The sequence below is a fragment of the Streptopelia decaocto genome (genome assembly GCF_964273445.1).
Source record: "Streptopelia decaocto genome assembly, chromosome: 2".
In the NCBI taxonomy this organism is placed as follows: Eukaryota; Metazoa; Chordata; class Aves; order Columbiformes; family Columbidae; genus Streptopelia; species Streptopelia decaocto.
In genome coordinates, this window is record NC_138655.1 from 17,543,495 (window position 1) to 17,565,270 (window position 21,776).

General features: G+C 35.0%; 1 protein-coding gene across 3 annotated transcripts in view; it reads left to right on the forward strand.

The window, feature by feature from the left end:
- CSMD3 (CUB and Sushi multiple domains 3) overlaps window positions 1–21,776 on the forward strand; it is a gene marked incomplete at its 5' end in the record, with an annotated part of 631,488 nt that overhangs the window by 219,049 nt on the left and 390,663 nt on the right. For all 3 annotated transcript variants that reach the window (XM_082045128.1, XM_082045129.1, XM_082045130.1), the window contains one exon: window positions 1,844–1,956. In XM_082045128.1, coding sequence (XP_081901254.1) covers window positions 1,844–1,956 — 113 coding nt within the window. The remainder of the gene's footprint in view (window positions 1–1,843; window positions 1,957–21,776) is intronic.

Below are 21,776 nucleotides of genomic sequence, written 5' to 3' on the forward strand. Positions count from 1 at the left end.
AGAAAAGGTGCATTTATATGAGCAGAATAAATAATCATCTTTTGCCAATGGCCATTATAAATTTCATCAGCTTGCAAATCTAATTTCTGGGAACAATCCCACAGAGATCAGGAAATATAAAGATCAGATTTTATGTAACTGTGAATTTAGTTAGAACTGTGCTGATATCAGTATGTATTTAGTTAGAGTCATCTTAAGTATAACCTGTAACTGTCAAGGATTAATGCGTTAATAAATAATTGATAAGACAGGTAAGCTTAATCAGATATTAGGTATTTAAAAAATAAAGCTAGTGTTCTACCATGAAGACAAAGTTTTCTCATGTCTTGGAGAATAAACTTGTAGTTTATTTTTCACAAGATTTTTTTCATTCTTGAAGAGAAACCTTGTTATAGGCAGAATATATACTAATGAAAATTGGTGCTAGGAAACTTATTTTTCAGACCTCTTCTAGTAATAGGTTTATTCTCAAATATGTAAGCAGGAAAAGGTTGTTGCCTCTATGTTGTTAACAATTGCTTACAGGGTGAGAATTTAAATAAAAGCTATTGTGTTTTGCATAGTTAGGTAACAGTATTATATAGAGAAATAACCATATGAAAAAGGATGGCTAATTAAACCTCTGCCTTCAGAAACCAAACCTCAAGCTGAAGTATACTTCTTACATTTGTAACGAGATATTTGTAACAACTTCAGTCACTTAATGTGTTTCATGCAGAAATTCACAGTGAGAAAGCAGAAAGATTGTGTGTTTTCTAATCAAAAGGTGTAGGCTTTTGCCTCTTACACTGAATACATGTCATAGTACAGTTCTCACTTTAAACACTATATTTCAAAAAATGAAAATGAAATTTAGTAGCTAGATAGAAAAATGCACCATATAGTAAAGCTAACCAGAAAAGAAAATTCATCCATTTGGGGGGCTTTTTTTATCCCCATTAAACTCTGGATATCGGTATTATATAACTTTATGAAATTTCCATTGGTTTGGAAGAAAACATTTTGGTATTGATTGGATGGCAAATCAAAAAAAGAGAGATAAGAGGCCCACCAAGTCCACCATTTGAATCAGCAGGCAGTTAAGGGGCCCATTGCTAGCGTGGCAAACAGAAGAACAAAACAGTAAACCCAACAAAAATCCAGGTAATTTTGTATACTGGGTCTAGTGGCTTGGAGTTAATTTCTTTCATAGAATTCCAAATAGTGCTGTGGTTTGGATTTCTGACTAAACCAGAGATGACAACGTACCAGTCCACCACAATTCCCTACTTTTCTTGTACATTAAATTACTAATTTTCAGATTCACTGGAGCGATGGAGTATTTCTTATCTCTTTGTACACCAAATTTAGAAAAAAACTCTCAAAAAATAGCTGCCTGTTTTATAGTTTTAGATGGTGGTCTGTATAACCTAAGGTCTTGAATGTGACAGTCCCCACATCTTGAATGTGACAGTCACTGGGTACAATCCTTTTCCTGGTGCCCAGAGCAGTGCTTTGCCTAACCTGCTAACTGACCTGGATGGACAAAAACTCTTTCTAACCTGAATGCCAATCAAGATAGTGCTGTGCTTCATCAATGTGACTGTGTGATTTTTAGATTAATGTTAATTTGTATCCTGTCACTTGGTCATGCAGAGTGGACAATCTTGTCTATTCACGCTTGTCATAATATACATTCATTGATAAATAAGAAGTCCCACAGAAGGCATGTCAACGAATGTGTGTTTGAAATAAAACAGTTTTCCATAGAAGACCTTCATCAAAACTTTATGAAAACCTACTGATCTTCATCCCTGATATTTTTAAAATCTTTTAATAATAATTTTTCTTTGTTTTAATTCAGGCTTTCTGGAATGAATATACCACCTCCAATTATCAGCAACAAAAACTGGCTGAGACTACATTTTGTAACAGACAGCAATCACCGATACCGTGGATTTAGTGCTCACTATCAAGGTACATTTAAAGAAACACATTCTTTGTTGTGGTTGTTTTTGTTAAGAGAAAAAAAAGTGCTTGCAGTTGTAGAGCACAGGTGTCAAACTCATTTTCACCGGGGGCGACGTCAGCCTTGCAGTTGCCTTCAAAGGGCCGAATGTAATTTTAGGACTGTCTAAATGTAACTACTCCTACATTTAGACAGTCCTAAAATTACATTCGGCCCTTTGAAGGCAACTATGAGGCTGACGTGTCCCCTGGTGAAAATGAGTTTGACATCCCTGTTGTAGAGGAAATGGGAAGGGCCATTTTAAAAAATTCTCATGAAGTTTGTATTTGCATGAATGATAAATTAATCTGTGCAACCTGTTGTATCAAATTACAGTATGTTAGAGTATGGGTGGTGTAGTACCTACTGCATCTAAATACAATTATAAAAAATTACAGAGGATATCTGCTTCACTTTACACTTTTAAATACTTAGCTTTTAAAATAGTCGTAATATTCTGGATGATATTGAGCAACAGATACAGAAATAATGTTTTCATCATTAAAATATGTATTACCTCTATGGTTGTATGTCACGTTTGTAAAACAGCGAGTAAGTTTCTACTTACTAATGTAGCATTTAATCACTATAATCTCTTACTACCTGTTTCGCAATGCATTGTGCTATCAAGACCTAATTAATCTCCAAGATTCTTATCCACTGTTTTTATGAACAAGCATTATTTTGAGTAAGAGTGAAAGTATCTGAAGCATTAGCTGGGGAATATCACCATTTGGAACAAAGTCATTGTAATGATGAAGTGTTAATGAAAAGTGAGCTTCATTAGTGTATGGTGATGCTGACTGCTTTTTCACAAGCATTACTGTAAATAATATTTTTCAATATCTACATTGTATCTATGGATCTTCATGGAACAGTAACTCTTTTTGTGCTTTTGTCCTTTTCCATTTATCTGATGAAAAAAACAAATCAAGGCATTTTGAATGAGATTTAGTTCAGGTATTTCTTTTACACTTCTCTATAGGAAATTTAACATAGGAAAAGATTTGCTACATAAATATTTGCAGAATCTGGTAAAATTAATCAACTAATGTAAAATTGCAAGTAACAAAAGACTAATTTTTAAATGTAATTGATCTTTTGTAATAGTAAACTTTATACAACTCTGTGTGATTGCCTCAGATAACATATTCTATACAAGAATAATGAAAATTTGATTGATATTTCAGAAAATACTGTATATCTCTACTTAGACTTCCTGAGTTCATAGATGTTCTGGGATGTGTATTCTGAGTTACTTTAGGTAAAAGGAGGGTTCCTACTGTAGCTCCAGGGCTGCTATAACTGTTTTCAAAAGGTACTTACTCATTTTTCACATGGTATGCTTCATACCAATATGAAACCATGGCATAACTATTTTGGTGTTTTATGTGAAGTAATTTGGATTATTGAGATGTTAATTTTTGAATTACTGAGGAAAGTAGAACAAACTCTTTCTCAGATGACACACATAGTTACATTCCTGCTGAAAATGTGATGTAATAGATAATGAAAGAGAATAGGCTTTTGTTCAGTTTCAAAATGTGTTTTCTGCAAGTCACATAAAACATATAAGTTGGTAGATGTAAGAGATTTGAGTATGCTGTGTATCTTAAAGTGTACTCTGTACTAAATTGTGAGATGCTGCAGTAGTCCACCATACTTAAAATGAAGAAAATATCTTTTTACAACTCTATGAAAAAAAAATATATAGTAAATAATTTCAACACATGAAAGCATTAAATGTGCATACACAGGCCGATATGACCATTGAAATTTAATCTTGATAGCAGAAAATGAAAAAATGCATCAAGTAATATGGAGGAGTGGTATCTGAGTCAACAGTAGGCAAAAAGAGAGAGTGAGAGGCAATTAAATAAACGTATTATAAATATTTCATTTCTTTATAAACAAATAAAAATATATACTACAAAATATTTTGGTTTGTCAAGAAATGAGACCTTTGTTTTTTTTTTTTCAGTTATAGACAACCTTAAGCCTTTTTTGTAAAAAACATTTAAAAGCAGTAATTTCAGTAGTGTGCTGACATGAGTTGTCACAAAAGCAGATTACTGCTAAAAAAAAAAAAAAAAAAAAATCGCAAAGAGCTGTGTAGTACAGATACATGTGCCTGTTTTCAGGTGTTTGTTTCTGCATCACATTTGAGAGGTTGTCTGTTAATCCTTTCACTAGCCTGTATTATTACTAGCTTTCACTAGCCTGTATTATTACTACACTGCAATACCTGTAGTAAAACCCCATTCTTTTCCTGGCTTAATTAACATAGAAATTACTTTAACATCTCTCTGACTTCCCTACTTGAAACTTAAGCTTTCCTACGTGCCACCACTATAACCAGAATTGGCAATTTCCTACTGCTTCATCTACTTTAACTATCTTTATTGTTGTATCTTTTGAAGAAGTTAGACTCCAAATTTTGAACTTCAGAACTCTACATAGTTCTTACTTCATCACTGTTTGACACTTTAGCTCTCTTTTCATCTAATCACTCACTTGAATTTCTGTTTTTGTTTGTACAATGACACATTTTGTGCTAGTGTATTTGGTGGTGGTTTGACCTGGAGTAGCAGTGAAGTCCCACAGATACTCACTACACTCCCACACTGGAACAGAGTAGAAATTAGGAAAAAACAAAGGAAAAGTCGTGGGTTGAAATGAAGATGAGGAAAATCACTCATCAACTACTGTCCTGGGCAAACTAGTCTTAATTTAAAATATTTAATTACTGATTTGGGTGTTGAGAAACAAAAACAAATATTTACAAATTAGGGAAAACACATTTCCTCTCCCCTTTTCCAGGCTTAACTTCATTCTAGCCACTTCTCTCTCCCCTTTCTCTATCTATGTCACAACAGATTGCACTTTGTCTCATTGGTGATGTGACAGGCAGTGCAGGAATCTCTTTCTGCTGCTCCTTGTTTCTCACTGTTTTCTTCTGACACTCCTTCCTTCTTACTCATTTCCTCTGCTCTGATGTGTATTGGCCATGGGTCACAGTCTCTCAGAGGAAGAACTTGCTCCAATGTGGGTTATCCATGGGCTCCAGTCCCTTTGAGGGTGTTACTAGCTCTGGAATGCAGCCTTTCTGCTCTGTCCTTTTCTCAGTGTTCACTGCCTTTTCTTAAATACATTTTCACAGAGGCACTGCAAATTCTGCTGATGGGCTCAGTTGTGTCCTGTGGGCGGTCTGTTGTGGAGCCGCCTGGAATTAACTGTGACCAGCACGGGGCAGCCCCTGGCCTCCCATCACAGAGGTTACATATGCAACCCCTTTGCCCCCCTACTACCAAAATCCTACCATTTGTACCAATTGCTATCTGAAAAAAACTTGTCGGTTGTTTTATTAAAACAAAATAAAATAAACAAAGTTAATGGCCAGTTTTTATTCAGGATGTGAAATAACCAAATCTTAGTTTCTGTTCTTTTATATTTATGAAAATTGTTTTTCTCATATTATTTTTCACAAGGCAGCCTCACATAGCCTAGCTTCAGAGTAATATCTAAAGCTACTGTGGCCTAGACATTTGAAAAAAAAGACTAAAAATGATGCTACACAAATTCTCAAAATCTAGCTGTATATTAAAAAAAAATAAAGACAAAAACCACAAAAAACAAACAAACAAAAACAGCAGAAAACCTAGGGTATTACATAACCTTTCATAAAAATACTTTTAATTTAATTAACTATCATATCTTTCCTAATTTTCTGTTAAAGGCACCAGTCTTGCAAACACCCATGAAAATATTTAAATTGGCTTATACAGAACAAATGAAATTTACCGAGGTGCATGAAACTACAGAAAACTCTCAGCTTCATAGAAGTACATTGTCACGTGGGCTATTTGTATTAATTTATTTTAATATGCATTTTAATTCGCAAGAGATATTGACTTATACAATATTTAAAATATGTTTGTCAATGATAATTGAAGTTATACATGTCAATTAAAATAGAATCAAAATGTTTCTCTACCCAGGTTGTGGTGTCATAACCAAGACACACTTATTCTTGCTTGTCTGGTCACCCATGTTTCAGCACTTTTTATTCACTGAGGATTTTTTGTCTTGATGTTTTCTGTCCTATTGCTTGGATAAAACTCATTTGAGTTAGAAACTGTTGGCTGAAGTAGTTCCAAAGCTTGTTTGGATCTTCCCGAAGGTGCTGCTTCAATGTTTCTTGGCACTGGTAATCCTCTTTTGCTGTTTCTAAAATTAGTTGTACTTTTTTACTCCATCTATTCACAGTTCCTGTAAAACTTCATTTTGTTTGTTGCTCTTTGCACTCCATCACTTAAGTATAAAACCACAATATTATCTAAGCGGACAGAAGGGATTAAGTTAGCCTCATGTCTTCCAGTCTCACAGGCTGGCATATACAAACTTCAATATTATTTACATCAAGCATACCTGCACTCCCAAAGGGCTTTTGGAAGATAATTCCTCATTTTCTGATAGTTAAACATTAAGAATCTGTAACTTTGCTGGTTTTTGAGATCCAGCATCTTCCTTTTCTCTCTCTCTCTCTCTCTCTTTCTCCCTCCCTCCTCCTTTAAAGCTCTGGAAGGTTTCAGTAGTAGCCCTTTTCTTGCTATTTATTTCACTTATGAAATCTCTTTCTTAACTGATTTTACTTCCTTCCCTCTTCTCTTTGTCTCTATTTAAGCCGTGTACAAACTAATGCTTCTACTTTGAACAAAATAATATAAAATATGTCAATTGAGTGCACAATTGCATCTGCCATTCATTAAGAATCTTTGCTTATAGGACAATACAGATGAAGAGATTAAGTATATCCATGAGCTTTTCAAAATGAAGTAAAATTCAGCTGTCATGCTCATGTTGAAAAGCATGCAAACGGTTTCTCTATTTAATACCTGACAGCCGACTGAAGTTGGATAAATGCCAGCTCTTTCAATGTGTGATGCAATAAGGAGAAAACTGATGTTGGAAAGTTTTTTCTCTGCTTGATTTTCCATTGTTCTGTTCTTCTTCATTCTGTCATTTATGTATGAATAGAAATGTATCTTCATTCAGAAATGATTTATGGAGTTCAACTTGTCTTAGATTTTTTTTTTTGCTGGTTTTGCTTTGAGAGATAATTCAAAGCAATTGGCAATCAGGTAAAGATCAAAAGTAAGCAGCACTAGGCTGCTTCAGAACATCATGGCTAAAGTTGCCAGAAGGGGGAAACTGTCTTTATCACTTTATTTCAGAACACCTAACAGTTTAAACAGGATTTGTCATTCATACCTCATCTCAAAAGCTGTTGAAATGAACAGTACACAGTACTACTGCCATTAGACTCAGTAGTTGTAGCTAAGTCTTAGGTGAGATTCAGCTCCAAGACACCAAAATGTAGATGTCCCTGTATTGCAACCTGTAGGTTTAGACACCTATAGGTAGCTAAGTCAGGAAGCTGTGGAATACAGTTCAGCTGTCAATGAATATATGTGCACTGGTATATAGAATCACCTAGGATATTTTTATGGCAGTGGCAGAAGTGCAGAGCTCTTCTGGCAGACAAATCAAGGTGCTGTGAAGCAGTATGTTATGAAGTGTCAAAATTGCACCAACCTAAACTAGGTATGGGCAACTCAGTCTTCCCCATACGTAGCTAATCTTGTCAGTGCAGGTTACAGGTCAGCTGACCACATGGTAAAGGTCGAATAGAGGTGCTCTAGAGTAAATGAAATATCTACATGATTTTGGCAAATTAGAATTTACAGGAGACCATGCCATTCTGGCACAGAAACCAGAAGGCAGGGAACAACACCTAAAATGATAACCGACATACAGGCAGCTGTTATGCCCAAGGGGTGCATAATTAAATCACTACATTCCACTGACTACACTATTTTTCCATTTCTTACGATAGTTTTTACACCTTGTGCAACTATAGACATGCAGAGCTACGTGTCTTAATCTCAGGTTGAATCTCATGTAGCATGACTACTCACTTACTGAAATGGCTTTTTACAATGAGCATACTCATGGGCTTGAGATTCCCTGGCAAAAATTAAGGTGTCACATCTGTAGAAGTCTTCTACTTGAATAGGAACTGTGCCTGCTTCTGCTTAGGGCAGCGTAAATAGGTTGCTGTTTCTGTTGGTAAGTCATTTGACAGATGACAGATTTTTACGGGGTTTTTAGACAGAGATTTAGTTCTTAGACTTGTAAGTCTAAGTTTTCAGGACCTGAACTCCTATTGTCAAAACAGCTCAGATGGTTACCTGATTTTGCAATGAATAGAGAAGAAAGAAGCCCTGTCCTCAGAGAATGAAAGAAAATTACCAGGGCTTCTCAGCAGATTTTTTTTTTTTTCTTCCAGGCATAACAGGAACTTAAATTGCATATATTGTTACACAAGTAAATGGTTTTAGTGGATTTTCATATAACGGGTCTTTTAGCTCTGCTTCATTTTTTACAAGGTATACTTTCTGGACAGATTATTTTTCACCTTTTCACTCTTGAGAGGTCTATTGTGCACAACTACACACCCACACAATAACAGTGTGAGTGGTTTTGCTGCAGTCAGGTCAGAGGGGAGAAAAATTGCTGCATTATGTTGACTCTTCTCCATTTTAAAGTACTTAGTTTTAGAATTCTCTCAATCATAAGTTTTAATAACACCATTACTGACAATTAGTTATTTCTGATACTGTACGCAGATCCAGAAAGCTGTTTCTAAAATTTTAATTTGCTTTTTTTCTACTTAAAATAATATAATTATTCATTAAAAATGTCAATAGTACTAATGCTAAATATAAAAACATGGTAGTCTGTGGTAATGTTTAAATTGATGGATTGTAATTTACTTCTGAAATAAATGTTAAGTGATGCAGTAAAGAACCCTTCCCATTCTTTAATGATTTAACAGATGTGTCTTCTTAATGTCATACTTATCTGAAAGAAACACCTCTAATGTTTTAGGTGAATTGAAACATTTCAATATATTTCTGTTTCATTTATTGTTCTACATACTTCTGTTCATTGTTTACAAAAGACCAAATGACAACATTTTATGTACCACTGACTGGGAGTAATTCAGTCTCCACTGCAGAAGAGAAAAGATGCACTGAATTACTCTTTATTTCAATTTCAGTATTACTTAGAAAGAAACTATTTTCTTTATCTAGGTCAGCTTTTTCAGATGTTCAAGAATTTATAAAAGGAAATGAAAACCAACATTTTAAAAAACTATTTAAAAAACCCAAGAAGATGGGATATTCAAACTATAAAATCCATAGGTGATATGAACAGTCCTGGTTTATGGAAAGGAAGAAAAAAAAGTGTTTAAAATTTCATGTGGTTTTAATGATCCTATTCATATATATATTAATGCATGTATAAATATACTAAATATATATGATTATATATAATATTCACCTAGGTATAATATATTTAATTATATAAAAAAAAATATATATATATATATATCTAAGGGATCCTATAAGGAAACCAAATAGAATTCAAGAAAAAATAATTATGAAAATAAATATTCTCGAGTAGTGGTACTCTTCTAATAATAGTATATAAATAGTTGAGTTTATAGGATCTTCAAAATACTTCATTTTGATAAGGTAAAATGTTAATACATTAACCTATATATCTGTATGCTTCATGACCACCAAACAGCGTGATATATTGCACTGATGATGTGTTCATGTCAAGATGATGGAACAACTGAGAGAAAAACCTGGGATAAAACACTTGTTTATATTCAGAATATTTAGTGGCATTAAGATAAGGTGTTGGAACACATTGTTTCCCCTTTGAAAAATACTGACATTCAAATACTCCCAAAATATGTTTGGGCTTTTTCATCAATTGATATGTTTCGTGCAGCAAAAAATTATTTTGTCATAATCAAAAGTCATAAGCCATTCCAGTTATTTTTTTAATATCTTGGGCCACCATGAAGCTTATGGGACATCGACGGAAATGAATGTGAAGTGGTCTAACTTTAGAAAACACATTTTAAATGTTAAAACAAATACAGTCAGTGACATCAATTGTATTAGAATTATTTCTGCTGGATTATTTACTCCCATGTCTATCCATCCTTCCTTCCCTACACAGCATTTTCAACTATTTTTTTATTCTAGGATGTAATTTTTTATTTTGGAGGGTGTTTTTTATATACTGTTAGGTGACACCCACACGGTGAAAGAGATTGTTTTGATAAGAAACAACAGACAGATGTAGAGAACCAGAAAAAGTAGTAACTGAATGTAGGATTTTTGTGTCTAGCCTCATACTCAAGTTTCCTATGTATTTTCTAAGCAGACTGCATAAATTATTATGTACAATTATCCCTTCTCTCTGTTTCTTCTCTTTGACCTAAACACAGGGTTGTTTATTTGTTGTTTAGATGCTTAGATGCTTGAGAACACTTGCGCTTTTGAGAGAAATAATACCCTCATGATCCTGAGCATAAAATTAGTTATTTAGTTTTAAATGTAATTGTATGAGCTGGACAGCTATGTGTTGAGGCATAAATTATGTGAAATACAGTTGTATTACTCTTTTAAGTGTTTCTCCCTTCTTTATTATTTGTGAAGACTCTAATAACACTATACGCATGAAGACTGAGTAATATGCCAAATAGTCTCTTTCCTAAAGATAGGAATGATATTTTTCTTTTTCAAATAAAAAATTAGATCAAAAATTCTGCTCTGGAATATGAATATGAATATGGAAGTTATCTATGAAATATGTCAGAAGTTATTTCTTACTGTTAAATAAGAGACTACTGTTTTTACTAATTCACAATGTAGGTAAGTTTGAGGACATTCAGCTTTACTCTTCAGAACTAAGTCCAAGGTTATTTAATTTCAGAAATAATAGTACTGTTTGCAAAGTATCCCCCAAATGCCTTAGTAAATAAGGAGTCAAATCTATCTAGTGAAAAGTTAATGTTTAATGAATTCCACTCCAAGGAAGGAAATAAATTTCTGAACTACCTTATCATTTTCCATCTACACTTTCTCTACCTTTGTTCCAGTCAATGGATCTTTTAATAGTTCAAAATATGTATTCCTTTATTTTTGTACTGTATCAGTAACAGTACCATAAAGCTGAGAGAATGTAACTTTTTTACCCCATTCACAAGCATCTGGAAATTAATTAAACATATATCTTGGTTTAATAAAGTGTTTTCATTTAAATGCAGATGAGGCAATAAGTCTTGCATACTAGTGAACAGTATTCTATGGAATTTGTTAATCTGTAATATCAGTAACTAGTACCCTAGAGAGTCTCAGTTATGTAATTTCCTTGTATCTTCATTATGTTAAACATCACTATCATTCGCATTTAAAAGAAAACTTCATAAAAGCCCTCTGAGAACTACGTTGGTCATATTTTTTTCTGTTTCTAAGTCTATTTGAAAATTGTCAGAACAACTGTTGAGTAGCAATATGAATATGAGAGTGTTTGTAACATCTCTTAAGAGTTTGTTTTTTTTTTTTTTCTTTTACTTATTAACTTTCTTGGTTTAAGGGATGTCAATATATATCCTTTTTGCTGAATTCTGTATAAATATTAACATTGTTTTACATTTTCAGAAAATGAAATTAGCCTAATTCACATTGCTTTATGCATTTTCCTTTCCAGTATTATTTTTTTTCAGAAAGCTCATATATTTTGGGATTATTAACATGACCCATGACTTTTCCTGTCACCTATGTTTAACTAATTTACAAAGCTTTGCTCTTGAGTGGTGAGAAGAAGTTTACTTATGAACTGAGAAACAGAGGCTGCAAACTGGGATTAAGAGAAAAAAGAAAGGAAGGAGAAAAAGAAATATTTGTATCTGGAACTCAAAAAAAGTTTGCTGACGGTTTGTAATGGAAAGGGATAAGTAGGAGAAAGACAGAATGCCAAGTAAAGTGATTAGAGTGGAGAGTGAGGGACTGTGAGAAAAAGATTTAAGCAAAAAGACCAGCAGTACTAAGGAGATTGAACGTGAAGAGAATCTGTTGAATAGTTCTGACTCACTGGATAAGAAAACTTCTTGTATAATGCATAACCTGGTTGGAATCTACCTTGTGCTAATGGAGAAAAATTGTCTTTAAGAGGTAGCCAGGACAAACTATAGAGGAATAAAATGGCCTTTGTGGACAGAAGTCTTCAAAAATGATTCTGCCAGTGTCCTCAAACTACACTGCACGGCTGTGAGTATGTTCTTTCTTGCCATCAAATAGCTGAAACCTACCAGAAAATTTTGGGTCAACAAGGTGCTTTTTGCACTATATGGAGTGGACTGAGGATCTGCTAAAAATACTGTCATGCAGAGTTGGCTATAATTCCTTTGTATTATCATTTTGAAGAAATTAAAGGGGGATTTGTGAATGACATACGAAATTTAAGTTACTCTAAGAAGCAGCTTAGGTATCATAAGATCATAGGATAACTCAGGTTGGAAGTGAACGACCTGCTCAAAATAACCTGGGTGTTGAGATTATAGAATCACCGAATGGTTAGGTTGGAAGGGACCTCTGGAGATCACCCAGTCCAACCCACCTGATAAAGCAGGTTCACCAGAGTAGATTGCACAGGAATGTGTCCAGACAGGTTTTGAATGTCTCCAGAGGTGGAGAATCCACAGCCTCTCTTGGCAGCCTGTTCCAGTGCTCTGGTACCCTCAAGGTAGAGAAGTTTTTCCTTATATTCAGATGCAACCTCCTATGCTTCTTGTGCTCATTGTCCCCCATCGTATTGTTGGGCACCACTGAAAGGAATCTGGTCCCATGCTCTTGATATCTACCCTTGAGACATTTTAAAACATTGATGAGATATCCCCTCTCAAGGCTTCTCTTCTCCAGGTTGAACAGACCCAGCTCGCTCAGTATCTCCTCATAAGAAAGATACTCTAGAACGCTAATCATCTTTGTAGCTCTCCACTAGACTCCCTCCAGTAATTCCTTGTGCTTCTTAAACTGGGGAGCCCAGAACTGGATGCAGTACTACTGATAAAGCCAGTATGCTCAAGGGTTTATCCCATCCTCTCTTGAAAAGTAATGTCTCTAGGCAATCTGTTCACAGCTTGTCTGTCCTCACAGGGTGTAAGTCCCTCCTTATATCTGCCTGGAACTTCTCTTGTTTTAACTTTCCTCTTGTCCTCCCACCTTGTATGTATTGGAAGCACCCTTCTGAAGTTCTCTTCTCTGGGCTGAACAAGTAGACCTTTCTCAGCCTCTCCTCACAGGGCAACTTCTCCAGTCCCAAACATCTTGGAGACCATCTGAAAACTCACTCTCATTTATCAGTTTCTTCCCAGGGCCTCTTCCTTTTGGTGAGCCTCAAAATGGACACAGAACTAACAAGTGCTAAACACAGGTGGGGATAATTTCTTCCTTCAGTGTATCAGCCATGCTACTGCTGGCTCACATTCATACTGCTGTCTACCAGGACCCACGGGACCTTTTCAGCAGATCTGCTCCCCAATCGGTCAGACCCCAGACTTTCCTGTTGCCAGGGGTTGGATTTGCCCCTGTTTACTTTCATAAGATTCCTGTTGGCTCATTCCTCTGGCCTGTCTTAGGTTCCTCTGGAACTCAAGCCTGCTTTTAAACATATTATGTATTCCTCCCAACTTGGTGTTACCTACAAACCTAATGAGAGCCCAATCCGTAGCTTGCTCCTAGTCCTTGATGAAGGTAGTAAACAAAACAGATCACAAGATAAAGTCCTGCATGCTACACTTATTACAATCCTCCAAGAACAGTATGACCCACTAACCACAAACCTGTGACCCATGCTATCAAACCAGGATCTCTGCTCTGCTACTTGCTTTTGTTAGTCTCCTTGGGGCCTTGAATTAATTAGCCAGGGCTAACATTGATTACCATGTCTCCAACCTGCTTCTCCTTGTTAGCTGTGCATCACCCCTGGTTGCCCATCCAGTATGTCTATCAAGAAGTTGTCCCTGACATCTTCCAAAAACCCACCACCACGTTCCAGCCATGTGAGCTATCCCACCACACCTCAGTTACTCCAAAGTTGTCACCATTTTGTGATGGCAAGTGAAGTTCTATTTTCTCCTGCTTCTGTCCCATGATGACTGCATGTGTGTATGTAAACTTGAGGTAGGGGTCTCTTCACCCTATATTATAATTCTTCAAGTATCTCTTATTCCTGTAAATCTTTCATTTCCATTCTACTAATTTACAACACTATGTCACTTAAATGTGGCTCATTATCTCCCTCTCCATCATTCTTAGTATAAAGGTCTCATCAGCAGGTTGTCCAGAGTGCTGGCAAAGATACTCTTTCTACAATTTGTTAGAAGCACCTTTACTACTTCAACTAACAGCAGACTACAGTCACTCTGTTTAGGCACAAGTTTATTTGAACAACACAAGATTTGTACCGTGCTTCCTAAGGTAGCATAAAAAAATTGTCTCTAAGTGGCTGGGGTCTCAGAGTTATAGTCATACAGTCTTCTTGCTTCACTTAGAGGGAATTCAAAGATCTTAGCTTGTATTTCTTCTTTGTAACTCTCTTTGCATAGCAAGCACTGCAAAATAATCTTAATTTGCAAATAAAATGCTGGGATCTGTTCATCATTACTATTGTCGGTAATACCACCAAGCTCTTATGTTCTAAGATATACATACATAAGAGCAATACATAGTCCTCAGGTCTGTACTTAGAGTGCTTAAAAAAAACACTAATTAGTGCTTCTAAAAATAAATATTAGGAAAAGTGTAGAGGACAAAACAGAAAACATGCTGTTGTATAGGTTGACCTGCACCTTGATTTTTGTTTCTCTGGCCTCTCTGCATTTCAGAAGAATATAGGAAAATTAAAGAAAGTTCAGAGAATGATAGTAAAGATCATCAAACACATGGACTATTTTCTGGTTTCAAAGTGATGCACTAGTGTAGGACCCTGCAGCTTGAAAAACAGAGCTGTGGGAGGAGGGGAGATACACAGATTTGAAAGTCATAAATTGCAGGGATAGTACTCGAAAGTTATGATGGTCTGTTTTGGATGCCAAAACTGAGGTGCATACCAAGGAAGTGACTTTCCCAAATTCACCCAGAAAGTGATCAGTGGAATAGGGTCTTTTGAGCCTCAGTCCAGGGCAGCTGAAAACTAGATGACACTAACCCTTCTGCTTTTCACAAAGCTGCAGAAGTGCTTTGGTAAGGCTGGTTTAAGTTATAGTGCTGCCTAGGTGCACTATGATGTGTACAAATGCCTGTGAAGAGAGTCCTTGATTTGAAAGACTATATCCAGAATAAACAAAGCTGACATAAAGACAAAAGGGAACAGATGTATTGATTTCTGAAAGTAAAGCAAACTGCTGCTTTTTCTATTCTCCTTCACTCATCACTGCTTTTCCTTCTCACTTAATAGTAAACTTGGGGTTAAAGGTAATACCTTTGAATTCCTAACATATATATATCTAGAGTATAGACATAACAAACAGGGAAATAGCATATGTAGCTTTATAACTGGAAATATAAGAGGAAATTATTTTTTTTCATTTGTATTCAGCCTGGTGTTGGGTAGGTCATCTTTTAATGAAAAAGATATAAAAGCCACATGCTTAAATCATACTTTCTCCTGGAAGGTTCTAAAATTTACATGTGCTAAAAATATTAATGATAAAAAAATATAATTATAGTCTTGAAGAAAATTTCATTTTTAAGACATTGACCTTCTGTGTTGTTGGGTTTTTTTTTGTATGTGTGTTTTTGTTTTTTTGTTTTTGTTTTGGTTTTTTTTTAAGCTATTTAAGCACACTCTTTCGACACCTACAGCAAGCAAGTCAGTAGTACTTAAGCTAAGAATCACTCAGCTACGCAGTGACCCTAATGAAAATTTATGAATATTAACCAACCTGGAAGAAATTAATCCTTTTACCTCTTGTGAAAGCTATCACAATGTCATTTTTCAGGCTTTAATTGACATATGACTATCCCATGTCCCATAGTCCTTGTACAGGGATGTCTCTTTTTGTACTCTCTTTTTTTTTTTTTTTTTTTTGATTATTTAAATAATTATTTCCTAGGGAACAAATTTACCTCATACTTGCTGAAAATTCTCAGTCACTGCTGTCCAGTAACTTTTTCTTATATGTGAAAGAAGTTACTTTGGACCTCAGTAGAACCTTTCAGAAACTCTTGCCTCTACAAAGAGTACCATGGCACTCTTCAATTTATGTAAAGTAAATATCTAGCGGTGATAGTAAAACTGTTGACAGCTTTGACAGAAGCCAAATTCTAAGCAGAAATAACAAGCAACTAATGAGAGACATAGAGGACACGGCATGCTCTAAGCATCAAATATAGCTTTAGTTTAAAGAATAAGTAATTCAATGTTTTTCAAGACCCATTCAGAAGATTTCTAATGTATTTCATAGTTAAATTTCTCAGAAGATGATTTGCAATTGAAATTTTGTCCCACAAAACAATCCAACAAAACTTTCCACCAGTCAGAAATTCTCACATAATTCCAGGAAAGGCATGTTTAATACAAATTAAGTTTACATAAATAATTCTCAAATCATAGCACTATATGAGTTAATTTGTATAGGAAAACATGCAAAACTGGTTTTAGAGATGCTTTTTGTAATTTTTACTGGTATTTATTCCAGTAATATTGAAGGAATAACTATTTCAACTTGCTACCCACTAAGGAACTCACATTCTAAGAATGTCTTAAGCTAAATGCTTATACATTAAAAGAAATTTGAAATGTATTCCTAAGAGAAGAATACTGCAAAGAATGTTACGTCCCTGTGTAGAAACATGTAAAATCTTCTGCAAGGAAAAACACAGAGAAACTGTTCTTTTTCATACTTAGGTTTTTATTTTTCCTCAGGACTACTAAGAATGGAATGTTGCTAATTTAAAAGGTATGAAAATAAATTAATAGAAATATATAAAAATATAAACAGAAAAAAAAGTGATAATCATAACATCCCAAATAAAATTCTATACCTCATAAGCCCATTAATTATTTCATTATTTATTGATGTGAAATCAGTAATTACTTAGAAATCCCAGAAGATGTTGTGATACATTAAGATTAATACCTGAGGTAGAGAGCTTGCATTACTTTCCACATTTCAGTCCCTGATTCTATGAACTGTTATTTGTGCTTTTTTTCAAGTAACCTACTCTAATATTAATCCTGATTTCTGGCTTTTGTTCCTTTTGTTCCCTGAAATCTGAATTCTAGTTCTGCTTACCGTTACTGCAGTACCTCTTTGGTTCTCTTCACGGTCTAATGAGATGAATATACCTTCTAATGTAGTTAGCTTTTTTTTTTTTTTTTTTTTTTTTTTAATAGCGGTGAAGACATTGCTGAAAGTAGCCTCCTACAAAGCAAGAAACCAGAAACCCATGCTTTCTGGCATGACTCTAGAAAACTGGCAAATTCTGTGAAAAACACTTAATTTCCATTTTTGCATGGAAGAATAGATTTTATGATTGAGTCCAGGAATCTATATGTCTTTGATTTGGATAAATAGGACATTTCAGATAACTTGAGGAAGCTGAACAGCTTGAAATAGTATTTCACTGACTCAAGAACTTAACGAATATTAATAGCTTCATACAAATTTAATTTTTTATTTTTGAGAGTATTCCTTAGAGTGAAAACAACACATGATCTTCTAAGAAATTTTTTTTTTCAGTGTCAGGTTTGAGTTTTTCTGGAAAACAAATTGGTTTGCTGGCACACAGAACTTATATCCAAGAATATGATTGTCACAGGAGGCAGACTTGAGACTAGGGTATTTTCATAAGAAAAGGAAAAAAAGTGGAAAGAATGTTTAGAACATATATAATTCTAAATTTCTAGTTCAAATATGCACTTCCAAGAATATGTGATTCCAATTTTAAAAATATCAGGTTTCAAGACAATTAAACAGACCAATATTTTTAGAAAATAAGCAAGTATGGTGGTGCATATATATGTTAAAAATTTATCAGAGAGGTTAACAAAGATGGAACCAGACTACTCTCAGTAGTGCCCAATGAAAGAATAAATGGTTATGGACACATGTTGAAATACGAAAAATTTCATGTAAACACAGAAACCTTTTTACTGCAAATGTAATTGAAAAATGGAACAGGTTTCCCAGGGAGGTTTTGGGAGTCTCTGTCCCTGAAGAGACAGAGACTAGACATGGACTGAACAACATTCTGAGCTTTAGCTGACCCATCTTTTAGAAGGTAGGGGTGGACTAATCAATCTCCAAAAGTGCCTTCCAACCTCAGCCATTCCATGAAAGTCTAATGTGTTCAGGTATGCTGAGCAAGCAGTCATGTCAAAATTTGACCTCCTTGAATTCTATTAGCTAAGGAATGTAATAAGCATCCAAAAGCAGCTGCCATTTCTGAAAATCAAATTGCCATATTTTTAGACATACTAATATATTTCTCCCCTTTAGAAGATGCCTCTTTGTGAGCATTTCTCTGTACAACATGATACACTGCTGAGGAAAGATGCAGTAACTGAGATCGCTGTTTTGGATTTTAGTAACTATTTTGGCTATTGAAAGAGACTTCTTTCATTACTAACATTGTATTGTGGTGTAATATTGCCTGAAATGTTTATTAAGGCAATACATATGTGATTCTCTCAAGAATACATTTCAAATTTCTTTTAATGTGTAAGCATTTAGCTTAAGACATCTTGAAACCGATGGCTAATGGATAACTGGGGACATCTCACAGGGAAGCTTTTCCTGAGGCAAAGTTCTTTTTTCTCACTGGATGCCCACTTCATAGCTCAAAAGTTCCATTACTGCCCACTTGATTGTGGCAGCATGTAGAGTTCTGTGGGAATAGCTTTATGCCTGTAAAGTCTAAGTGGAATTTGAATCAGTTTCTATACTGAAGAAATGTTCTTACTTCTCAGAGGATTGTTTTCATTGCATTTAGGACTTGACTTTTCTTTAAAAGTATTAATTTTTGCCTATTCTGACCTTTTAGATAAAACCAAAAAAATAAAAGATAGTGCAGTTTAGTTTATAAATCGTTCAACTTTGCATTAACTTACAATTAACACTTACTCTGTTTAGAGATTAACTTCATTTATTTATTCTGAGTGAGAAATGAGAGAAGAATAATACTTCTTGTTAAATGTAATTCTTTACTTTGTTCATGGGCATTGCAATTTTCACAGTGATGAAGAGACAATAATCGTCAGGGTGTAGCAGGGACTGATGGCTCCCTGAGTGATGGTGAGCTGGGGGAGAGGGGATCTGTGTGGGGGCCAGCAGTGCAAGACATCACAGCCCGCGCTGGTCCTGCTGCCCCCAGCCAGGGAACAGGACAGAACAGGGGGGCAGTTGCAGGCAGACCCAGCCATGGGCCTTGGGCATCCCCATGGGAACGGGGACAGGCCAAGGTCAGGTGGGGACATTAGTTGAAGTGCCTGGCAGGGCAGAGCTTTTAGGAGCTGGGACCATCACTGCTGCAGTGTCACTGGGCAGGGACTGATGGCGCCAGGCCAGGGGTCCTGGACCCATGAGCGCGGGTGAGAGGAGGCCCAGGGGAGGCTAGGGAGTTCTGTTTAGGCCCATTGCAGCCCTCAGATTTCTGAAAGTCATTGAACAAGCAGTTCAGTGGTACAAGATCCATAGAAACCAAATTTATGTTTGGTATGCAAAAATTCATATCTAAAGTTAGTCAGATGCATTTATGACAGTATAATGTTAGACACAGAATCTTGTTATGGCTGAAGGGAAAGCAATTAATATGGAGTTAACAATTTATTGTTATTCCAGTTAAAGTTTCAACAGTATGGTAGTTTAGTTTATGTAATACAGAAAAGCCTCAACAATAATAACTGTTTATAAAAGTTAAGAACTCCCTTCCTACTCTCCACTATTTTTCTCTTGCCTCATTTTCACTCTTTTCACTGTGCCCCTGGGGCAAATATTATAATGAACTGATAGCATCTGAGGGTCTGTGTTGGGATGAGTGTGATATTGGTGGTGATGAGAGAACGGGGAGCATCCTCTCTGGTCTGGGAGTTCAATTGTTTCATAATACAAGCTGCTTCTTTCTCATTGTTCTTTACAAAAATCTGAAAGTTGTACATTAGCCTTCCTCAGCCTCAGAAAGTATAAAGGGCTGTTACTTGTTATGCAGTGACAACATGGCTTTAGCACAACTTGACTGTAGGTAGTATTCTAAGAGCATAACATTCCCAAAATATGAACATATCAGGAAAAATTCACTTGACCCCTACAAGACTATCAAGACTAGTGATAATGCCTGAGGCCAAGGTAAACCGGCATTGGATCAACACATCCTGTGGCCTTGTTTTAGTAATGGCAAAATTATATTTACAAGGCTATAGTCTTCTGATTTTCTGTATCATTCTCTGTTAATTTTGCTGGACACAAGTAGAATAAACAATGCAGATGTGCTTAACTACTAAGATTTGTATTCTTTCCTATGCAGTGAACGTATACAGACTGATATTAAAGTAAACTTGCAGGATACCATTTCTGCAAGTTTTTCTTTGCCATTTGCCTAGTAAATGAGCAGACTTTCTAAGAATTTCACAGTATTTCTAACAAGCATTAATGTATTTAAAAGAATGAAAGAAAAAAACTCTTAAAATTATCTTCCTGTGATGAAGATTATTACATCAAATAATTTTTTTGAGTCTTAAATTACATTATCAGTTTGATAAAATTAAGATACATAGATTTACTGTTTTCAGTATCTTAAAAAAAAATTGCAGGTGATTTTAAGTTCACTGATAGAAACATCTGGAAGATCATGGAGATATGCATTAATATTTTCCAAAGCATGTCAAATGTCTTTATCTCCTGCATCCCTGAAGATTTCTGGTCTATGCTTAATTGTTTCTACCAGATTTTTCTGGCACATATCTTACTGCAGCAGTTGATTTACATTTCAAATTAATATAAAAGATGGAGAGGAAGAGAAAAAAGAATTGACAATAGAGAGATCAAAAGAAGAGAGTGAGTAAAAAAAAAGTCATAAGAAAATGCAGGAATGCAAATAAATGTCTTCTGGTATTAAAAGAAATGAAAGTTAAATTCTGAATCAATTCACAGAAATTGTGGACAAAAAAGGAAACAAAAAGAACATATATTAAACTTCTGTCCAGACAGGTTTTGGAGTCTTTGCTGTTTGGATAAATCCAGGGATCATTGCCTGTTTGAACTGAAGTCTAGAAACTTGTTTTGAACCCTATTTTTTCAGTCATACATTTCTTGATATCCACAGTTATATTTCCTTTCTGAATAGCTGTGAACTGAAAATGGATTTGGTCAGAAGAATGTTTTCATCAGCCATTTATACTGATTTTATATTCTGAAATGTATATTTGCATTGTGGATTCCTTTTTTTTCTATAACTTGTAAATCATTATGAGAAAAACTGTAATTTGAGCTTAGAGCAGGTAAAAAGACAAGACATTTATAAAGAATAATAAAGATATTTTTGAAAATAATAAAGCTGTTATAACATCTAAATACATGTTAAAATAGTCAAATAAGCTGTTGTTTACAATATAGTGTTATATACACTAACTTGAAAATTACTTTAACAGATCCAGAACACATTCTTCTAATTAAGTTCATAACTTTATTGGAAAGTCTTGCAGGCAGCAGATATTTAATGACAGAGAACATCAAAGAGAACAGTTAATTAAGATATTCTTTTAGCACCTCCCCCCCCAGCCTTCTTAATGAGATGCACTGGTCATTGCAAAGTTACTTAATTGTGGAAAGGTTTTAAGGATACCAAATCAGTCTTGACTG